The following is a 17794-nucleotide window of genomic DNA, read 5'->3' on the forward strand; positions in this document are numbered from 1 at the left end:
TCTCAGTGCCTCAGTTTCCTTTTCGTGAAAATGGGCTTAATATCACAAAACTGAAAGAGACATTGTGGGGCCTGATTCAAGCATCTGGAGCATCGGAAGCTCTGAATAAATGAATGTGAGCCACTGTTCTAAGAGGTGATTCAGACATCCCATCAGGAAGGAACACTGCTCTCAGCTGTAGGTAACAGAAAACCTTTGACTCAACTGGCCGGAAAGAGGAAATTTATTTCTCCTAACAAGAGGTGCAGGGGGAGGCGACTCAGGATTTGTTTATTTGCTGGCTCAAAATGTCACCAGGGACACAGGCTCCCTCCATGACCATCCTTGGGGTGACAGGCTTGGTCCCCACACTGTTTTTGTGACTGCAGGATGATCGTCACAGTTCCCAGGCAGACGGAGGACATCCGGGAAAGAAAGAGCTCTCCTGGGATGAGAAAACCTTTCCAGAAGTCCTTGGGCAGAGTACCCTCCCAGCTCTTGGGTCAGAATTGTCACTGGGGAGGGAACTTCTCTGTGACTGGCTAGGGATTAATTAGCTCCCACTCCTTGGGGTTGTGGAGGACCAAGACTTCTCAAAGGACACGGCCATTTGGGGGAGGAAAAAACTGGAAATAAATGTGGGGTTTTTGTTAAGAGGGAAGAAGTGTCTCGTATATTCCCAGTCCTAAGAGTCTGTGTGATTCTCGTTTGTCCCAATCACATCTCTTGCTTATGCAGGTCCTCCTGTTTAGAACTCACATAATAAATCTTTATGCCAGGGACTGTACTAGGCCATCTTCCCACCTTGAATCAAAATCCTATTCTCAAGATTTAGATCAAGAACCAACAATTCAGTGGAGATACTTCCTACATAATGAATTACCTCTATGTGTTCAAAGTAAACCAGTCAATCCATACCATGCTTTACTAATTGGTTTATATCACCTTAGAGCTGTTCCTCTCTTCAGGTGGGTTGTAAACTCCTTAAGATCAGGGACCATGAGTAAACTATCTTATTCCATTTGGATCTTCCATGTATTTATGGTGGCCAACCATAAAGATGGAGCTTAATCAACGCTTGCTGAATGGAGTCTAATCAGAAGATAGTCTCTAAGTGCTCTCTCTGCTCAAGGCCTGAAGATACCATGCTTGGCACCATGGGAGACACAGGGCAGAAAAAACCGTAGTTCATTTCCCTCCTAAAGTTTTCAGTACAGGAGAGGAGCTCATATGAGAAGTTGTGTCCAGCTGGAGAAGTCCATCTTTTACCATTCACTTTACCCTTGTCTTTTTAGCTTTTTCAGTTGCTCCCCTCCTGTAACCTTCTGGACAATGCTGATGCTACACTGAGGCTCCCTGCCTGAGTCTTGCTTCATCTCCAGCACCTTAGACACAACCTTCCTGATCTGTTCTTTCCTATTCCTTTTTCTTTTCATACAAAACCTCTCCTTCCTAAGTCCCAATCCCTGCGATATAGGCACAGCAGTCCCCGACCTTTGTGTCACCAGGTACCAGTTTCATAGAACACACAGCCTGGGGAAGGGGATGGTTTGGGGATGATTCAGTGTCTTACATTTATTGTGCCCTTTATTTCTATTATTAGTACGCCAGCTCTACCTCAGGTCATCGGACATTAGATCCTGAAGGTGGGGGACCCCTGGATGCTGGTTTAATGTTAGTCTCTAAGAAACTAGCTTATAGATAAAGTTTTCAGTGTTACCCATTCAGGGCACCTGAGAAATTTGGGGGATTCCTGTGGGTGCAAGGACACGAATATGACACTGGATTTTGGAGACTGGCCAGCTGGTGGTGGGGTTCTTTCTGGCAAGACAGCCTTCACTTTTCTTCAAGAAATTCCACAACACTGATCTTACTTGTCCTCTAGTCTGGGACCTTTCAAAACATTTGCTTTATTTGCAGCATCTCTTAAGAAGCCACTCTTTTGGGAGTGAACTTAGCTTGAGCAAACACAAGCTTTTATTTTTATTGACGTATAGTTGATTTAAAATAATACATTAGTTTCAGGTGTACAACACAGTGATATGATATTGTTATAGATTATATTTCATTTAAATTTATTAAAAAATAATGGCTATTTTCCCCTGTGCTGTATAATATATCCTTATTGCTTATCTATTTTATACATAGTAGTTCCTATCTCTAAGTCCCACACCCCTATCTCACCTCTTCCCCTTCCTTCTCCCACTGGTAACCACTCGTTCATTCTGTTTCTGTGAGCAAACACAAGCTTTCGTGCATTTTACAGGTTAATGAGAGATCAAGGTTATTTGAGGAAAGGTCTACTCAATTGCTGCCCGCATGTACGGATTTCCTTGTCAGTAAGGAAATTCTCCCACACCTATTCTTTTGATCACCAGGGTTGGGATTGCCAGGGACAAGGGAGGAAAAGGACAGAGTCAGATAAAACAGAAACAAAAATCAGTTTGTTTAAACTGCCAGGGAAATCTGCCTTTGGCTAAAGGAAGTCAGACTCAGAACATCCTGTTCTAGTTAATAAAGCTCATCTGCTTCCAGCTTGAACAGAAAAATAAAATCTCTGCATCCATGTGGGGCCACTCAACTTTCCCCCCCTTTTCACTCTCAGCCATCTACACCCAGCCAGGCTCATGGACGGAAGGGTGGCCTCTGTCCTCCCCACCCAGCAAGCTGCTCCTTCTGAACGCTAAAGGCAGGTCACATGCCATGAAGCACAAACTTACTTGCTTGTATGTAAATCTTTAAGCCTCCTCTAAAAAAGGAAGTCTGGAAAAGAAAATGGCCACCCACTCCAGTATTCTTGCCTGGGAAATGCCATGAACAGAGGAGCCTGGTGGGCTACAGTCCACAGGGTCGCAAAGAGACGGACACAACTTAGTGGCTAAACAACAACAACAACAACAAAAGCCATGCCCCTCAGTGACTGAAACCGGTGTGATTCAGACACAAAAAAACCAGGATCCTTAGTGGTTTCTGGGAGTGGGGTGGGGGAGGGAGGGACGAACAGGCAGAGCTCAGGGTTTTTAGGGCAGTGAATATACTCCGTACAATGCTATATAAAACTTTCATCCAGATCCACAGAATGTATGACACCAAGAGTGAGCTCCAAGGTACTCTAAGGACTCGGGGTGATAATGAGGTGTCAGTGAAGGTTCATGAGTTGTGACAGAGGGACCACTCTAGCGGGAGATGTTGATTATGGGGGAGGCGATGAATGTGTGGGGGCAGGGAGTATTTGCAAAGTCTCTGTACTGTCCCTTCAATTTTGCAGTGAACCTAAAACTGCTCTTAAAAGAATAGTCTTTACTGAAAAAAAAAAAAAAATCCTTCTCTCCTCCGTCTCTCCGTCCCAAAGTGATTCACTGATGTGGGATCCAGATACAATTTCACTTACTCCACGTGACATGTGCATCAATAATAGCTGAACAACTTCGAGCTCGGGGAGGACTCCCTCAGATCTACTCCAGCATCAGTTCCCAGTCCCTGGCATCGAACCATCCGTGAACAGCCCCCAGGCTGCCCAGCTGGTCTGTCTAAGAAGATGCCCACGTGTGAATCAGATTCTCAGCCAAATGACACTTCTGCAGATAAGCCTGAACACTTTTTCTTGTCAGAAAATGTGTGTTCATCTACTTTTGCGTTTTTCTCCCTTAAATGCCAAAAAACTTAGAGGCAAATTTATAGCCACCGTGTTCCAATCTGTTCAAAAATTACAGATTGTAAGGATTGGAGGGAGCCCCCTAGATCACCTAATAAAATGCTCTGGTTTATAGATGAGGAAATTGAGCTCCATAAAGGGGTAGGGGTTTCCTGAGGGGCACTGCTAAAGGGCTTCCTTAGTGGCTCAGTGGTAAAGAATCTTCCTGCCAATGCAGGAGACTTGGGTTCAATCCCTGGGTTGGGAAGATCCCCTGGAGAAAGAAACGGCAACCCACTCCAGTATTCTCACCTGGAGAATCCCCATGGACAGAGGAACTTGGTGGGCTACAGTCCATGGGGTTGCAAAAGAGTTGGACACAACTTAAGCATCTAAACAACAACAACACTTCTAAAACTGAGACCAAAACTTCCATCTCAGGACTCCTAGCTTTCTCTGCGAATGCACAGTGGGGTCTGGAAATAACCTATTTCTTCTGCTTCCTTCAGATCGTCTTAATTCATTTCTCAGCGAGTCACTTTTCATTAGCCTTCGATCAAGTGGCTTTCTTTCCTTTTTCAAAAAATATTTATTATTTTTGGCTGCATTGGATCTTAGCTGCAGCATGCGGGACCTTTTCATTGAGACACGAGGGCTTCTCGCTGGTTGTGGCGCTTGGGCTCAGCAGCTGTGGTGCACGGGCTTAGGTGCCCCTTGGCATGTGGGATCTCAGTTCTCTGACCAGAGGCGGAACCTGAATCCTTGTATCGGAAGGCAGATTCTTAATCACTAGGCCACCAGGGAAGTCCCTAATCCAGCAGTTTTCAGTGTGTGGTCCTCACACCAGCAGCATCAGCAGTGTCTGGAACTTGGTGGCTAGGTCAAGTCTCTGAATCAAGCCCTCCAGGTGACTTCAGCGCAACCTGAAGTTTGAGACTATAGTATCCTTGCCTGGGAAAGTCCACAGACAGAGGAGCCTGGCGGGCTACCGTCCATGGGGTCGCAAAGAGTCGGAAACGACTTAGCAACTAAACAATGATAACAACAGAAGTTTGAGACACCCTGCTTTACTCTGTTAACTCCGTTCACCAAGGAGATCAGGGGACTGATCAGGTGCATCTAATTTCACAACACTTTTTCAGCCTGGCTCCTCCAGTGACCGAAATCAGAGGTTCACGTAAGTCACCTTTGGAGACACAGAGTTGATGGTAAATTTGTGGAGAACTGGAGTGGAAAGCCAGGGTGAGCTGAGGCAGCTCTGGGGACTGGCCCTCCCTCTGCCTGTTTTTCCCTCTTTCTTTCCATTTTCCCTGTCTTCCCTCCACAGATCTGTTCCTATTCTTCCTGTTCTTTTTTCCTTTTCCTTTATAGCTGGCGTTTGCCTTTGATCTACCATGACCTGAGTCAAAAGTCTAAATCGCAGCATCCTTTGGCCTTGATTTCCCTTCCTACCTGGAAAATTCTCTCCATATAACCTTTCCCGTTTGTCCGTTCAAGTTCCTGGAAAGGATTCTGACTGGCTTCCCTTTTGAGCCAGGCGGCACTGGTCACATCCTCACCCAAATGATGGGTCACCTTTGGCCTGAGGCTTTTTCCTGTCTCATCAACTGTTGACAGAGGATGGACTGCAGCTGGGGAGATGGGTGACTTCTGTGCAGTAACAGAGGCTTCAGGAAGACACTGGGGGCATGGACAGGGGGAGAACACGTGTGAGACCCTTCCCCCCGCCTGCCCACTTACCCCCACTCACTGTGTGCATGAGACATGAGGGCACTTGGCAGTGGGACTCAACAGTGAGGTTGCTGAGGGTTGAGCTGGAGATACGTTTCTCTAACATTATCATGACCCTAACCTTTTTTCCTTTTTGAATTTTCTATTATCTATTTATTTTTGGTTATGCTGGGTCTTCGCTGTGGCTTCACTGTGGGCTTCTCCAATTGCGGCTCAAGGGCTCGGTAGTTGGGGCATGTGGGATCTTAGTTCCCTGACCAGGGATTGAACCCGGCCCCTTGCATTGGGAGTGTGGCGTCTTGAACCACTGGACCACGAGGGAAAATTCCCCTTGTCTTCAACGTGTTAGGCTCGGGTATTGAAGATCTGGGCCTGGAAGATTTGGGTGGCAGGTTATTGACTCTCAGCAAGTCATAGAGGATCCAAGCTGGAAGGGACTTCAGAGATCACCCCGCTCAGCCATTCCTCACCAGAATCCCTGGGAAGCTTCTGAAAACTAAAGCTGCCTGGACCCACCTCACAGATGTTGCTTAAAAGCCCCCAGAGGCTCTCAGTGCACAGCTGCCATGGAGAACTACTGCTCGAACTGATCTCTTAATTTTTCAGGCGGAGAAACTGCAGCTCAGTTCCATAGCTTGACCATGGCTCAGCTGAATATCCCACTTCCAACGTGGTTATGGAGTTTGGGTTGTTGTTGCTGTTTGGTCGCTCAGTCGTGTCTGACTCTTTGTGACCCCTTGGACTGTAGCCCGCCAGGTTCCTCCGTCCATGGGGATTCTCCAGGCAAGAATACTGGAGTGGGTTGCCATTTCCTTCTCCAGGGGATCTTTGCAATCCAGGGATCGAACCTGCATTTCCTGTGTCTCCTACATTGGAAGACAGATGCTCTACTCCTGAGCCACCAGGGAAGTTCAGGGTTTGGGTTACTAGATGCTGAATGTTTAGCGCTGAAAGAGATCACAGAAGCCATGCACTCCAGCCCATCACCTTCTCCTGAGTCTACGGAGCTAAGTGACTTGCTAAGCACTCAAGGCCAGAAAGAGGGTGCAAAGGCTAGAATGCGGGTCTCCCGACCCTTTACCCAGAGCTCTGCTCATAACCCCAAGCCTGGGGGACTAAAAGGGCCAGATGGGACAGGAAGCGGACCAGCTGCTGACCTGGGCTAACTCTGCACTCGGGAGCCTTTCCAGCCGCACAGCTGAAACAGCCTGGCAGAGGGACCTGGGCAGGACTGGCCGTGGAGTGGGCTCTGGCAGAGGAGTCGGCGCTGGTGCCCTGAGAACAGGGAGGAGGCAGCTGGTCTGAGGAGACGAATCCTTGCTTTCTGCCTGCCTCCCAATTATGCTGGGAGTGTGTGTGTGTGCGTGTATGTGTGTGTGCATGTGTGTGTGTAGGTGGCTGAAGATGAAAAGATCCTAAGTGCTGATGGTAAAGAATTCGCCTGCAATGCAGGAGTCGCAGGAGACGTGGGTTCGACCTCTGGGCTGGGAAGATGCCCCAGAGGAGGAAATGGCAACCCACTCCAGTACTCTTGCCTGGAGAATCCCATGGACAGAGGAGCCTGGTGGGCCACAGTCCATGGGGTTGCAAAGAGTCGGACACGAGTAAAGCTACTTAGCATGTGGTGTACAAAGAGAAAAATATGAGGCAAGGGCTCCCCAGGCATTGAGAGAGGGAGGCAGGAAACCCACGGGTGTGAGCATGAGCTTTAACCTCATCCTTTCAGGTGGGTTGGGGACGGAGAAGAAATGAGAAAATAAATCCCCCTCAAGCTTGTGAGCAGCTCTCCAGCGGATAAAGCATGTTCTCACACAGTCAGCTCGCCTGACCTTCAGCGCAGCCCCGCGCGGTGGGCAGCTCCTGTGATCCAGGCCCAGGGACAGAGAGCAGCTGGGCTCCGAGGTGACACAGCCATTACCCGGGGAGCTGACCCACCCCCTCAGGGCTCCAGCTGGGGCTCTGACCACCGTGGGATCCTGCCCTCCAGGTGTTGTGAGTGTGTGTCCCTCACGTGTGTCCCTTAAGAATGTGCTTGCCTGTGAGGGGTCGTGTTTACCGGGGCCACAGCAGCTGGACTACGAACGCAGGAACGAACAGGGTGTGGTTATAGGGCGGCTGTGAGGTCTTAGACAAGCTAGTTCTCATCTGAGAAACAAGCACCCTGCGGGGCTGCTGTAGGGCTCAGGGATAAGTACACGAAGCACCTAAGCCAGGCTTGCCAGGAGCCTGTGAGCACTCAGCAAATGGTAGCTGTTAATACCCCGTGTACTTGTTAGTGGACTGGGTGCAGAAGCGCATCTGTCTTCAGATTAAAAAAGAAGAGAGCCTGGCACAGGGCCAGGGCTGCTGGCTCTGTCCAAACGTGAACTTGTCCTCAGGGATCTTCCCTGAGGTTCGACGGGGGAAACCAAGTCCTACTTCCTACTCTCAACTTACTAACTCTGCACGAGTGTCTGCTGATGAATCCATGCTAGTTAGGCACAAATACAGATCACTAAGGTCACTGGTGGCTCAGATGGTGAAGAATCTGCCTGCCAATGAAGAAGACACAGGCTCAAGCCCTGGGTGGGGAAGATCTGCTGGGAGAAGGGCATGGCAACCCCTTCCAGTACTCTTGCCTGGAGAATCCCATGGACAGAGGAGCCTGGTGGGCTACAGTCCATGAGGTTGCAAAGGGTCAGACACGACTGAGCAACTTTGACTTCACAAGGTCAGCATGGGTGGCACTTTGGAGGCCTGAGACGCTCTCAGAAGTCAGCAGTTGAGACTCTGGGGTGGGGTGACTGAGTCAGAGGATCGGCTGGGGCGGGGAGGGGCTGGGGGGCCACGCGTATCACAGCCAAGCACATACAAGGACACTTCTCACGTGGCATTGCGCCAAGTCCTCACAAACGGCCATGCGCACAGGCGTTACTCCCATTTCACACGAGGAGGCTGACAGGGTGCTCAGTTACTTGTCGAAAGTCATTTTTTGGAACTGGGGTTCAAGGTCAAGTCTGCCTGGTTTCAAAGGCTATGCTCCTTAAACTACCTGCAACCCAGCCCTTGCCACCCATGCAGGTGAGATCCCACAGGGAGGGGGGAAGCGCTAGGTCTAGAGGTGTGTGTGTATGTGTGTGTGTGTGTGTGCACGCGTGCACCTCACTTGGAGCTCACGGAGGACTAGGAGGGGGAGGCGGCCTCCTGAAAGGAGAATCTTTGCTGACATCGGACAGCTACCCACGCCATGCTGGCTTCCTCGCCACACTCGCTGTGGGGTTCAGCTGTATTCCTCGCGCCTCCCCTCCGCTTGACTTTTACTTCTTCTGAGTCACACACTGAAGACCTTCAGGCCAAGCTAGCCAGGACCCACGGCCCACGGAGGCACAAGCAGAGCGTGTACAGGGGAGAAGCAGGAAGGGGCAGAGGAGGCTCCACGGAGCCCAGATCCTTTTGCTGTGTCTCACCTGCCCGGGGTACTCAGGTGTCCTTGAGATACTCGGGCATCTCCCTAGGGGTTCTGAGGTGATGCAGAGCCCCAGGGATGTCAGAGCGATAATTTCAGCCTCATGCATGCTCAGTTGCTTCAGACTGAGACCACCAGGCTCCTTTGTCCATGGGATTCTCCAGGCAAGAATACTGGAGTGGGCTGCCATTCCCTTCTCCAGGGGATCTTCCTGACCCAGGGATCGAACCCACGTCTCTTATAACTCCTGTGTTGGCAGGTGGATTCTTTACCGCTGGACCCCAGGGCAGCCCATTTTAGCCTCAGCTGGATCTAATTAGCTTTGGGGGTGGTGGTGGAGTGGGGGGGAGGTCTTTTCACAGAGGACTGACAGGAACGTTTATCATTTCAGAAATGACGAGGCGCTGGCTCTCTCCCTCCTGCCCTCGGGCTGGCCTCCTGTTGGACGCTAATCTGCGAAGCCCCGCCTAGCCAGGCTCAGAGGACACTCAGGGCTGGGGTGGAGCCCAGACTCTCCCTTAGTAGGGAGACAGGGATGCAGTCAACACCTGGAAAAAGGCCAGATGGACGCCTGGAGCAGCTGCTCAGAAGGTCACAAGTCAGGTAGCTTGACTGGGTTATCATCTGAGGAAAGGTTCTGCAAAGCATTTGCAGGAAATCTGTACCCAGAGTGTGCGGGATGAATCTGTTGACTTTAAAAAATGCACAATGTGAGAATTGTGAGTTAAATTTTATTGGGGGCAAAGTAAGGACTGCAGCCCAGGAGATAGCACCTCAGATAGCCCTGAGAAACTGCTCCAAAGAGGCAGGAGGGAAAGGTCAGTATGTGATTTTTGGTGAAGAGGGGGAATACATGCAATCAAGCACATATTTTCCAGAAGATTTCTACTAGTCTCAGGAAGCCTTAGCTAGTCACGAGGAACAGTCGTCACCATGGATTTTAGTGCTTTTCTAGATGGGGAGAGATAGAGGAATTGGGCTCATAAAGTCCGATCCTGAAAAATATCTAAAGGCGACCTGAAGACCTGTCCTGCGTTTTCCCCCCTGAGCACAGAGCACCTCATTTCTGCTTTCCACCCTGAACTCCTTTCAGGGTGTACTGAAGGTCAGCAGCTGCAGCGGCACAAGACTCAATCCTTGTAGAGGTACAGGGGTAGATGGCAAGTGCCAATTAGTCACTGACAAACCCACGGCGCCGGCTCACTCTGCCTGTGTCTGCCTCAGCCCTGGATGAGGGGATCGTGCCCTCCCAGGAGAGGCTCTGGAAACGAATACAGCAACCCCCAATTGAGACCCCCAGACAATCATGTTCCAGGAGTGGCAAGAACACCCCTTCCTGAATACCCACCTAACGTGCACAGCCCCAAACTACAGCAAGCGTCGTGATGTGCTGCTTACCTCTCCACACTCTGGTTCAGACTGTGTGGGTCCGAGTCTTGGCTTTGCTGGTTATGAGCTGTGTGACTCTGGGCAAGTTTTCTCTGTGCCTCAGTTTCCCCGTCTACAAATAGGCTGATAACAGTGTCTATTTCTTAGGGGAGCTGTGATAATTAGATGAGTTTATCTATAGACTGCAAGAAGATCAAACCAGTCCATCCTAAAGGAAATCAACCCTGAATATTCACCGGAAGGACTGATGCTGAAGCTGAAGCTCCAATACTTCGGCCACCTGATGTGAGCAGCCTACTCACTCCAGTGAGACCCTGATGCTGGGAAACATAGAAGGCAAAAAAAGGGGGCAGCAGAGGATGAGATGGTTAGATAGATCATTGGCTCAATGGACATGAGTTTAAGCAAACTCTGGGAGATGGGGAAGGACAGGGAAGCCTGGCGTGCTGCAGTCCATGGGGTCACAGAGTCAGACACCACTTAGCGACTGAACAACAATCTATGTAAAGATCTTAGGATAGTGCCTGGCCTTTAGCCAGCAGGTATTACGATAATACTTTTCTCCTGGTTCTAGTTCAACTGCCAGTCTCCTGCCGGGACTGTCACACATCTGTTTTCCATGCTACATGTCCACCTTCGGCAGCACCCTCCCTATACCCAACTGAGGCTGCCCTGGCTCCTGGGCTCAAGCGGTTTCCACCCACATGAACCCCCACTCTGCTGTTATGATCCTTTCCATCACTAACGCACTGGAGAACCACCGGTGAGGCCTGGACCTGAGCGTGAAACAGCTCCCTGTTAAGCCAACCCCCTTGCATGGTGAGAAGGAGACCATGTTTTAGGTAGAACCACTGATCAATTCTCCTACCCCGCCCCTCTAGTCTGCTGTTTCACCCACCGTGAGGTCTCAGAGGCCTTACATTCTTTCCAGGGGGAGGTGGGCATGCTTGAGTCACTGTAGACAAAGACATTCTGTCTCAGTTCTTCGCACTCATCTTTCAGGCCCAGCTCAAATGTCATCTCCTTGGTGTGGCTTTCCCCAGTTCCCACAGTCAGAACTCTCACTTTACAAATTGCTTGAGAATTGTGATCTCAGACAAGTTCCCTTCCTGTGCCACCTCAGTTTGCTCATTTGTGAAATGAACAACACCATTTCCAGATGAACCTTCCAGCACTTGGGGAAGATCCATTATCAGCCAATGGATGTAAAGGCCCTCCGTGCCAGGCAAAGGAGATGGGGAGATACCTGAGTGAGCTGACTGCCCTGCTGTCTACAGAGCTGATAAAACCAAGCCCTTTCCTGGAATGCCCTTCCCTTGTTCTGCACACATGGAATTCCTATTCATCCTTCAAGGACCAGCTCAAATGTCATCCCTCCTGTGAAGCATTCCTGCTGCCCTCAAGGAAAACAAATTTCCTCTCCCTTTCACTCCTGTAATCCTTTGTCCCTATTAAATCTCTTGTTGCTGTTTAACTTTTATCATATTCAACTTATAGCTTTAGGTCAAGAACTGTATTTTGATCTTTGGAGGTAACTTCACAGCTTGTACCATGATGCCCAGCAGCTTCAAAAATGCTCATTAATTCAAACTTCTGGATTCTGGAGTGGACCCTGGAGGAAAACTCTACTATCACCGTGTGTGTGTGTGTGTGTGTGTGTGTGTGTGTGTGTGTTGGTTGCTCAGTCGTGTCCGACTCTTTGCAACCCCATGGACTGTAGCCCACCAGGCTCCTCTGTCCATGGAATTCTCCAGGCAGGAATACTAGAGTGGGTTGCCATTTCCTTCTCCACTACCATCACCAGTTTGCTTGTTTTCTCAGTTGCTAAGTCGAGTCTGACTCTTTGCGACCCCATGGACTGCTGCACACCAGGCTTCTCTGTCCATCACCACCTCCTGGAGCTTGCTCAAACTCATGTCCATTGAGTTGGTGATGTCATCCAACCATCTCATCCTCTGTTGCCCCCTTCTCCTCCTGCCTTCAATCTTTCCCAGCATCAGGGTCTTTTCCAATGAGTTGACTCTTCAGACCAGGTGCCCAAACTATTGGAGCTTCAGCTTCAGCATCAGTCCTCCCAATGAATATTCAGGGTTGATTTCCTTTAGGATGGACTGGGGATCTCCTTGCAGTCCAAGGGACTCTCAAGAGTCTTCTCTAGCAGCACAGCTCAAAAGCATCACTAGTCTGATACTAGTTTATCTGAAGCCAACAGCTGAATTCACAGTCTAGTCCATTAGAGCCTGGGGAGAAGGGCTTCCAGTCAGCCTGGTAGTGGGAGTGGGGAGTGGGGTGGCTGTGTGTTTCTGTACAATCTCAGCTGCAATGCTTAAGGGTTAAAGGATCTTTTCAGGAAACAGTGAATCTGGAAGAGCCAGATCTTGTCTGTAATTACACATTAGTTCATTATATGTTTGATGACTCAATTTTCTTCACCAACATTGAAAAATACAGACGTGTAACATAACTCTGCATATATCAGTCCTGCCTTCCTCCTACGGTAGTTGCTGAAGGAAACAGCACAGATGCCAGGACCCGGCCACGTTATCACATTTCACCTTCACAACGATTATTTCAGGTAGGGAGCCTTATTGCCTTTGGTTGATAAATGTGGACGTTAAGGCCGAGAGAGGTTAAGAAACTTGCCTAAGCATCAGGGAGACGAAACCACAGAGCTCATTGTGGAGACCTAGCTCTTTTTCTCACTCAGTAGGCGACACTGTCCCATCAGAGTGTCAATTACTTGCCCAATGGATCTGATGCGTTTCCAGCTCCCTCTAGAAACTTGTGTCCCAGTACAGGAGGTTGGTGGCTTATCAGATGACTCAGTGGTAAAGAACCCACCTGCCAATGCAGGAGATGCGGTTTGACCCCTGAGTTGGGAAGATCCTCTGGAGAAGGACATGGCAACCCACTCCAGTATTCTTACCCAGAGAATCCCATGGACAGAGGAGCCCGGTAGGCTATAGTCCATGGGGTCTCAAAAGAGTCAGTCATGACTTAGTTACTATACAACAGAGGAGGCTGGTACACAAATAATTAAAAATATAAAGCACCAAAAATAAAACTATGGAATAGAAATATGTGTCATGCACTGGGGTTGAGGGGAGGCGTGGAGGCTGAGAAGAGTTTAGACTGGGGCAGATCAGGGAGGGTTTCTCTGATCAGATCAAAGAAGCTGACTCTTGGAAGATGGGGATAACCTGAGTTTTGCTGGGTAGAGAACAAGGAAAGGAGAGAGGGCAGGAATCTGAGGCAGAGTGGATGGCATGGGCAAAGGCTTGCAGAGAATGCCAGACATGCTTGGGGAAGGAGACTAGACCAGGGTAGCCAGAATTCGGGATTTCTGAGGACGAGCTGGGCTGTGCTAGGCTCAGTTTTGTTAAAATGTTGGCCCTTGTTTCTTTAAGCCTCAGGCAGCTGCTGATAGCTGCAGAGGAGGGCCATGACACTGGTGCAGTGTTAAAGCTAATGCAGGAGATGTGAGAGATGCAAGTTCGATCCCTGGGCCGGGAAGATCCCCTGGAGTAGGCAATGGCCACCCACTCCAGTATTCTGGCCTGGGAAATCCCATGACAGAGGAGCCTGGTGGGTTACAGACCATGGGGTTGCAAAGAGTCAGAAACGACTGAACACACAGAGCACAGCACACAAGCTGTGTGAGGAGGGAGGCTCTGCAAGGAACCGGGAGGTAGTAAACAGGGTCCTGCATCCTTCAGAAACGTGCCATCAGCTCCCAAGGTCTCGGTCAGTATTGGTTTCAGAGATGACTCTCTTTCCCGTTGAAAGAGACAGGCTGAAGACCAGATCAGCTCTGGAGTTTGGGCACACTGTCCCCTGCCCCCAGGATGGCAGAAACACAGCTGCTCTGCGTGATGAGGTCAAATATGCTGCAGCACGTGGACATGCCCACCCACAGGAAGTGGGACACGCTGCCCTTTACCAAGGGTAACACCGGGAACTCCCTGGGCCTGCAGTGCTCATTCCAAATGCTGGCTTCAGAACTGGAATACTGCTTATCCAAATTAATGAAAGATGTTCTAGATCCATGATGACATGTTCCTGACACAGTGCATGATTTATAACACAGATTTATAAATTCTATGTAAATGTAAATTACACATCTGTGCACAGTATTCTAACACAGGCTGAAACAATGTCCCACGACACATAATAAACTCAGGAGCTCTTTAATCATCAGTGCTAGAACTACGTGTTGACAATTACCTTGCACTGAGCACTTTGTGAAAATCCTTCCATTTTTCCTTTTTCATTTTTTAAAAATATATATGCTGAACTCACCATGAAAAAGACAAACAGGTGATCTCTTTAGAAAACTGCCCCCAAATTCTTTGGCTCGGAAAGAAAATGGCGTGCCAGATTTTTGCCGAATAAAGCGACATTTTGAGTGGAATCTGGGTTGAGCCCAAATAAAGGAATGCTGCTTCTTTGAATCAGCAAAAGAATTCAGTCTCCGGTATCCAGCACTCCATTATTCATTGACCCGAATTAGCAGGAGAGCTGTCTGCACTTTGGAGATGACTGGGAAAGTGGGGTTGGAGGGGGAGAGGGAAGGAGGTGGTGGGTAGATAAAGGAGAGGAAAACAAGCTGAAATACCTCCCGGGCCAACTCTGAACAACATGTTGGGTGTTTCTTATTTGGAGGTGGAGAGGCTCCGAGGTCCCCTTGCTAGACACTGTCTCAGATCACCTCTCTGCACATGGGCTCATTTCCCAGAGCAAAAGCTCAAAACAAATGTCATGCTGGGCTGCTTCTTCCCAGGAAGCCCCTCCAGGGTCCCAGCAAGCAAGGCCAGAGAGAAGACTGAACCCGGCCAGGAGACGGCCCCTCCCCGAGCCCTGGCCCCAGGCCGCTCACCGGGGTCTGCGGAAGGTCAGGCCGTAGTGCTGGCAGGCCAGCCCCACGGTGGGCGTGTACACGATGGGCAGGAACTTCTCCACGTCTGAGGTCAGCACGCGGTAGAAAAGCTTCTCGTTCCGGTCCTGGAGCGTCATGAGGATGATGTACCTTGGGAAAAGAGGCAAGAACCAAGCTGATGACATGAACACCCCACATGGCAGCATGGACGGCCCTCGACGTGGAAACCCAGGGCTCCCTGGGCACCTTCACAGGCAAATCACCATCCCCTCTGAGCATGAGTCTCATCATCTAGGAAATGTGGGGAATATGACCTGCATTACGGCGTCCATGGGGTCACCCAGAGCCGGACACGACTGAGTGACTAACAACAACAACAACAATGGCCCTTATTATTACACGATGTAGGTGCCATTCCCAACAGTTTCATTAACGGATTTGACATGGGGAACATGCCTCCCAATGACCTGTATGTGTGCTTAGTCGCTCAGTCATGTCCAACTCTTTGCGACCCCATGGACTGTAGCCTGCCAGGCTCTTCTGTTTATGGAATTCTCCTGGCAAGAATTCTGGAGTGGGTTGCTATTACCTTCTCCAGGGGATCTTCTGGACCCAGGGATCGAACCCATGTTTCCTATATTGCACGGGGATTCTTTACTGTCTGAGCCACCAGGGAAGGCCCCAATTGACTTGTAAGGTGGGTAATATAATTTTGGTCATTTTATTTTATTTTTTTTTATTGGGATATAATTGCTATCTGGCCATTTTAGAGACAGTCAAGCCACAGAGAAATGAAATAATTCACCAAGAGATCTGAACCTATGCAATATAACTCCAGAATCTGTGCTCTCAGCCATGATGCAAGATGGCTAGTTAGGTTATAGTTATGTGGACAGTAATGAATGACAGCAGAATAACAGCATTCTGGGGCTGGGGGAGGTTGGGAAAAATGCTAGGCGGACCGGTGGTATATGAACGGGTCCTTCCTGTCACACAGGCCTGGTTCCTGTCACAAGTAGAGTTCACAAGTGTTTGAGCACCAAGTGATCTCAGGAAGCATGTTGCAAACATGCCTACTTCCTGAAGCCTGGAATCAGTAAGCCAGGAAAAGGGCCTTTCATTCACACTTCACACAGAACAGTCTGGGAGAAAAAAACTTAGGGACTGAAATTCCCAGTAGGGTGTGAAATTGAAAGTGTTCGTTGCTCAGTCGTGTCTGAGTCTTTGCGACCGCATGGACTGTAGCCCGCCAGGCTCCTCTGTCCATGGGATTCTCCAGACAAGAATACTGGAGTGGGTTGCCATGCCCTCCTCCAGGAGATCATTCTGACCCAGGGACTGAACTCACATCTCCTGCAGCTCCTGCGCTGGTGGTGGTTTCTTTACAGCCAAGCCACTGCGGTAGCCCAATGAGGTTTAAGTAGCAGCTGATATCACAACCTTTAAGTTTTGGAGAGATAATGAGGGCGCGTGAGGCCCTGGCATGGAGTGGGGTGACAAAAATGATCTGGCAGGGGAATGATCCCCGGGCGAGGCGTCAGGTTCCTGGGTGTGAATCTCAGCTCTGCTGTTCACGAGCTGTGTGACCTTGAGGAAGTCTTGTGACTTCTTGGGGCTTCAGCCTCTTCTTCCTCACCAAAGGCACTAGTCCGTTACTATGCTCTAGAAGGTACTTTCAGGAAAGGGGGATTTATGCTTAGAATAGTCAGGATCTTAGCTCATTACAAGTGTAATGATTCCCTTACTAAGCACCCACTAGTACACATCTCTTCTCAATTCCGCATTCAGTGATGTCAAGTTGATAAGCTGAAATTGACCTTGGCGGGAGTATCTGCATCATGAAATTGGCAAATGCTTTAAATCCTCACCCCCTGGCCCCAGAACCGCTCCTTAAGCACTTAGCAGCACACCACTGTCTTTACCCATAAGCTGGGGAGCCTCCTTAGCCTTTCTCCCTAAGCACCTGCTGGAAGGAGGGGCTCCCATAATGAATGGGTCAGAGAGGTCCTCAGGAGCAAGCCCCCTTGAGCTCACAGGATCAGGCACATCCACTGCCCCCAGGTCTTCCCAGGCATGCGGGTGAGGCCCATCTCGCTGGAAAGAACTGGAAAGGGGAGGATTCTGGACTTCGATTTTTAGGGTTTAATATCTTTGGGAAGGTGAATTTCATTTTGGACTAAGGAACTTTTGCTCTTAAGTGATAGAATGAGGATCTGAACTCAGGATAGTTTTGTAGCCACTAAGCTTCAATACCTCTTAGCTATGGTGTAGCAGAGAGGTTCAAAGCACAGACTCTGGAGCTAACTGTCTGCGTTCAAATCCTGGCTGTGCCAAAGTTCACAGCCATGAGACCTGCCAGGTCACTACCTTCTTTAGTAAGACGGGTAAAGCTGACCCTGTGAACACCACTGACTCTTCTTGTCAACATCCCCACCGGGAGAAACCGGAGGGGAGGCGGGGCTCTCCCTAAACCTCCAATGGATGGCATCCCAGGTCCGCCCAAGGTGACCCTGTCCATTTCCCTTCTGCTCCACCACGTTCCTTATATTTCAGGAACCTGGGCCATGCACCGCTTCCTTAACCCATCTGTCCCTGTATTTTTTCCTATAGATTAAAAATTTTTTTTCACTTGGAGGATAATTGCTTTACAATGTTGTGTTGGTTTCTGCCGTACGGCATGAATCAGCCAGAAGTACACACATGTCTTCTCCCCCTCAAACCTCCCTCCCACCCCCAGCCC

The 17794-nt window shown here is 49.5% G+C and overlaps 1 protein-coding gene across 7 annotated transcripts in view; it reads right to left on the reverse strand.

Moving 5' to 3' along the window:
- The window catches only part of ME3 (malic enzyme 3), a 220785-nt gene that overhangs the window by 98725 nt on the left and 104266 nt on the right, over positions 1 to 17794 (reverse strand). For all 7 annotated transcript variants that reach the window (XR_015157908.1, XM_086384724.1, XM_086384725.1 and 4 more), the window contains one exon: positions 15055 to 15204. Coding sequence is in view for 5 of the 7 variants with exons in the window: in XM_086384724.1 (XP_086240850.1) it covers positions 15055 to 15204 (150 nt within the window). In the remaining 2 variants the exon portion in view is untranslated. The remainder of the gene's footprint in view (positions 1 to 15054; positions 15205 to 17794) is intronic.

The sequence above is a fragment of the Bos grunniens genome, chromosome 29 (assembly GCF_055505025.1).
Source record: "Bos grunniens cultivar Pamir isolate PY7600 chromosome 29, Bosgru_T2T1.0, whole genome shotgun sequence".
In the NCBI taxonomy this organism is placed as follows: domain Eukaryota; kingdom Metazoa; phylum Chordata; class Mammalia; order Artiodactyla; family Bovidae; genus Bos; species Bos grunniens.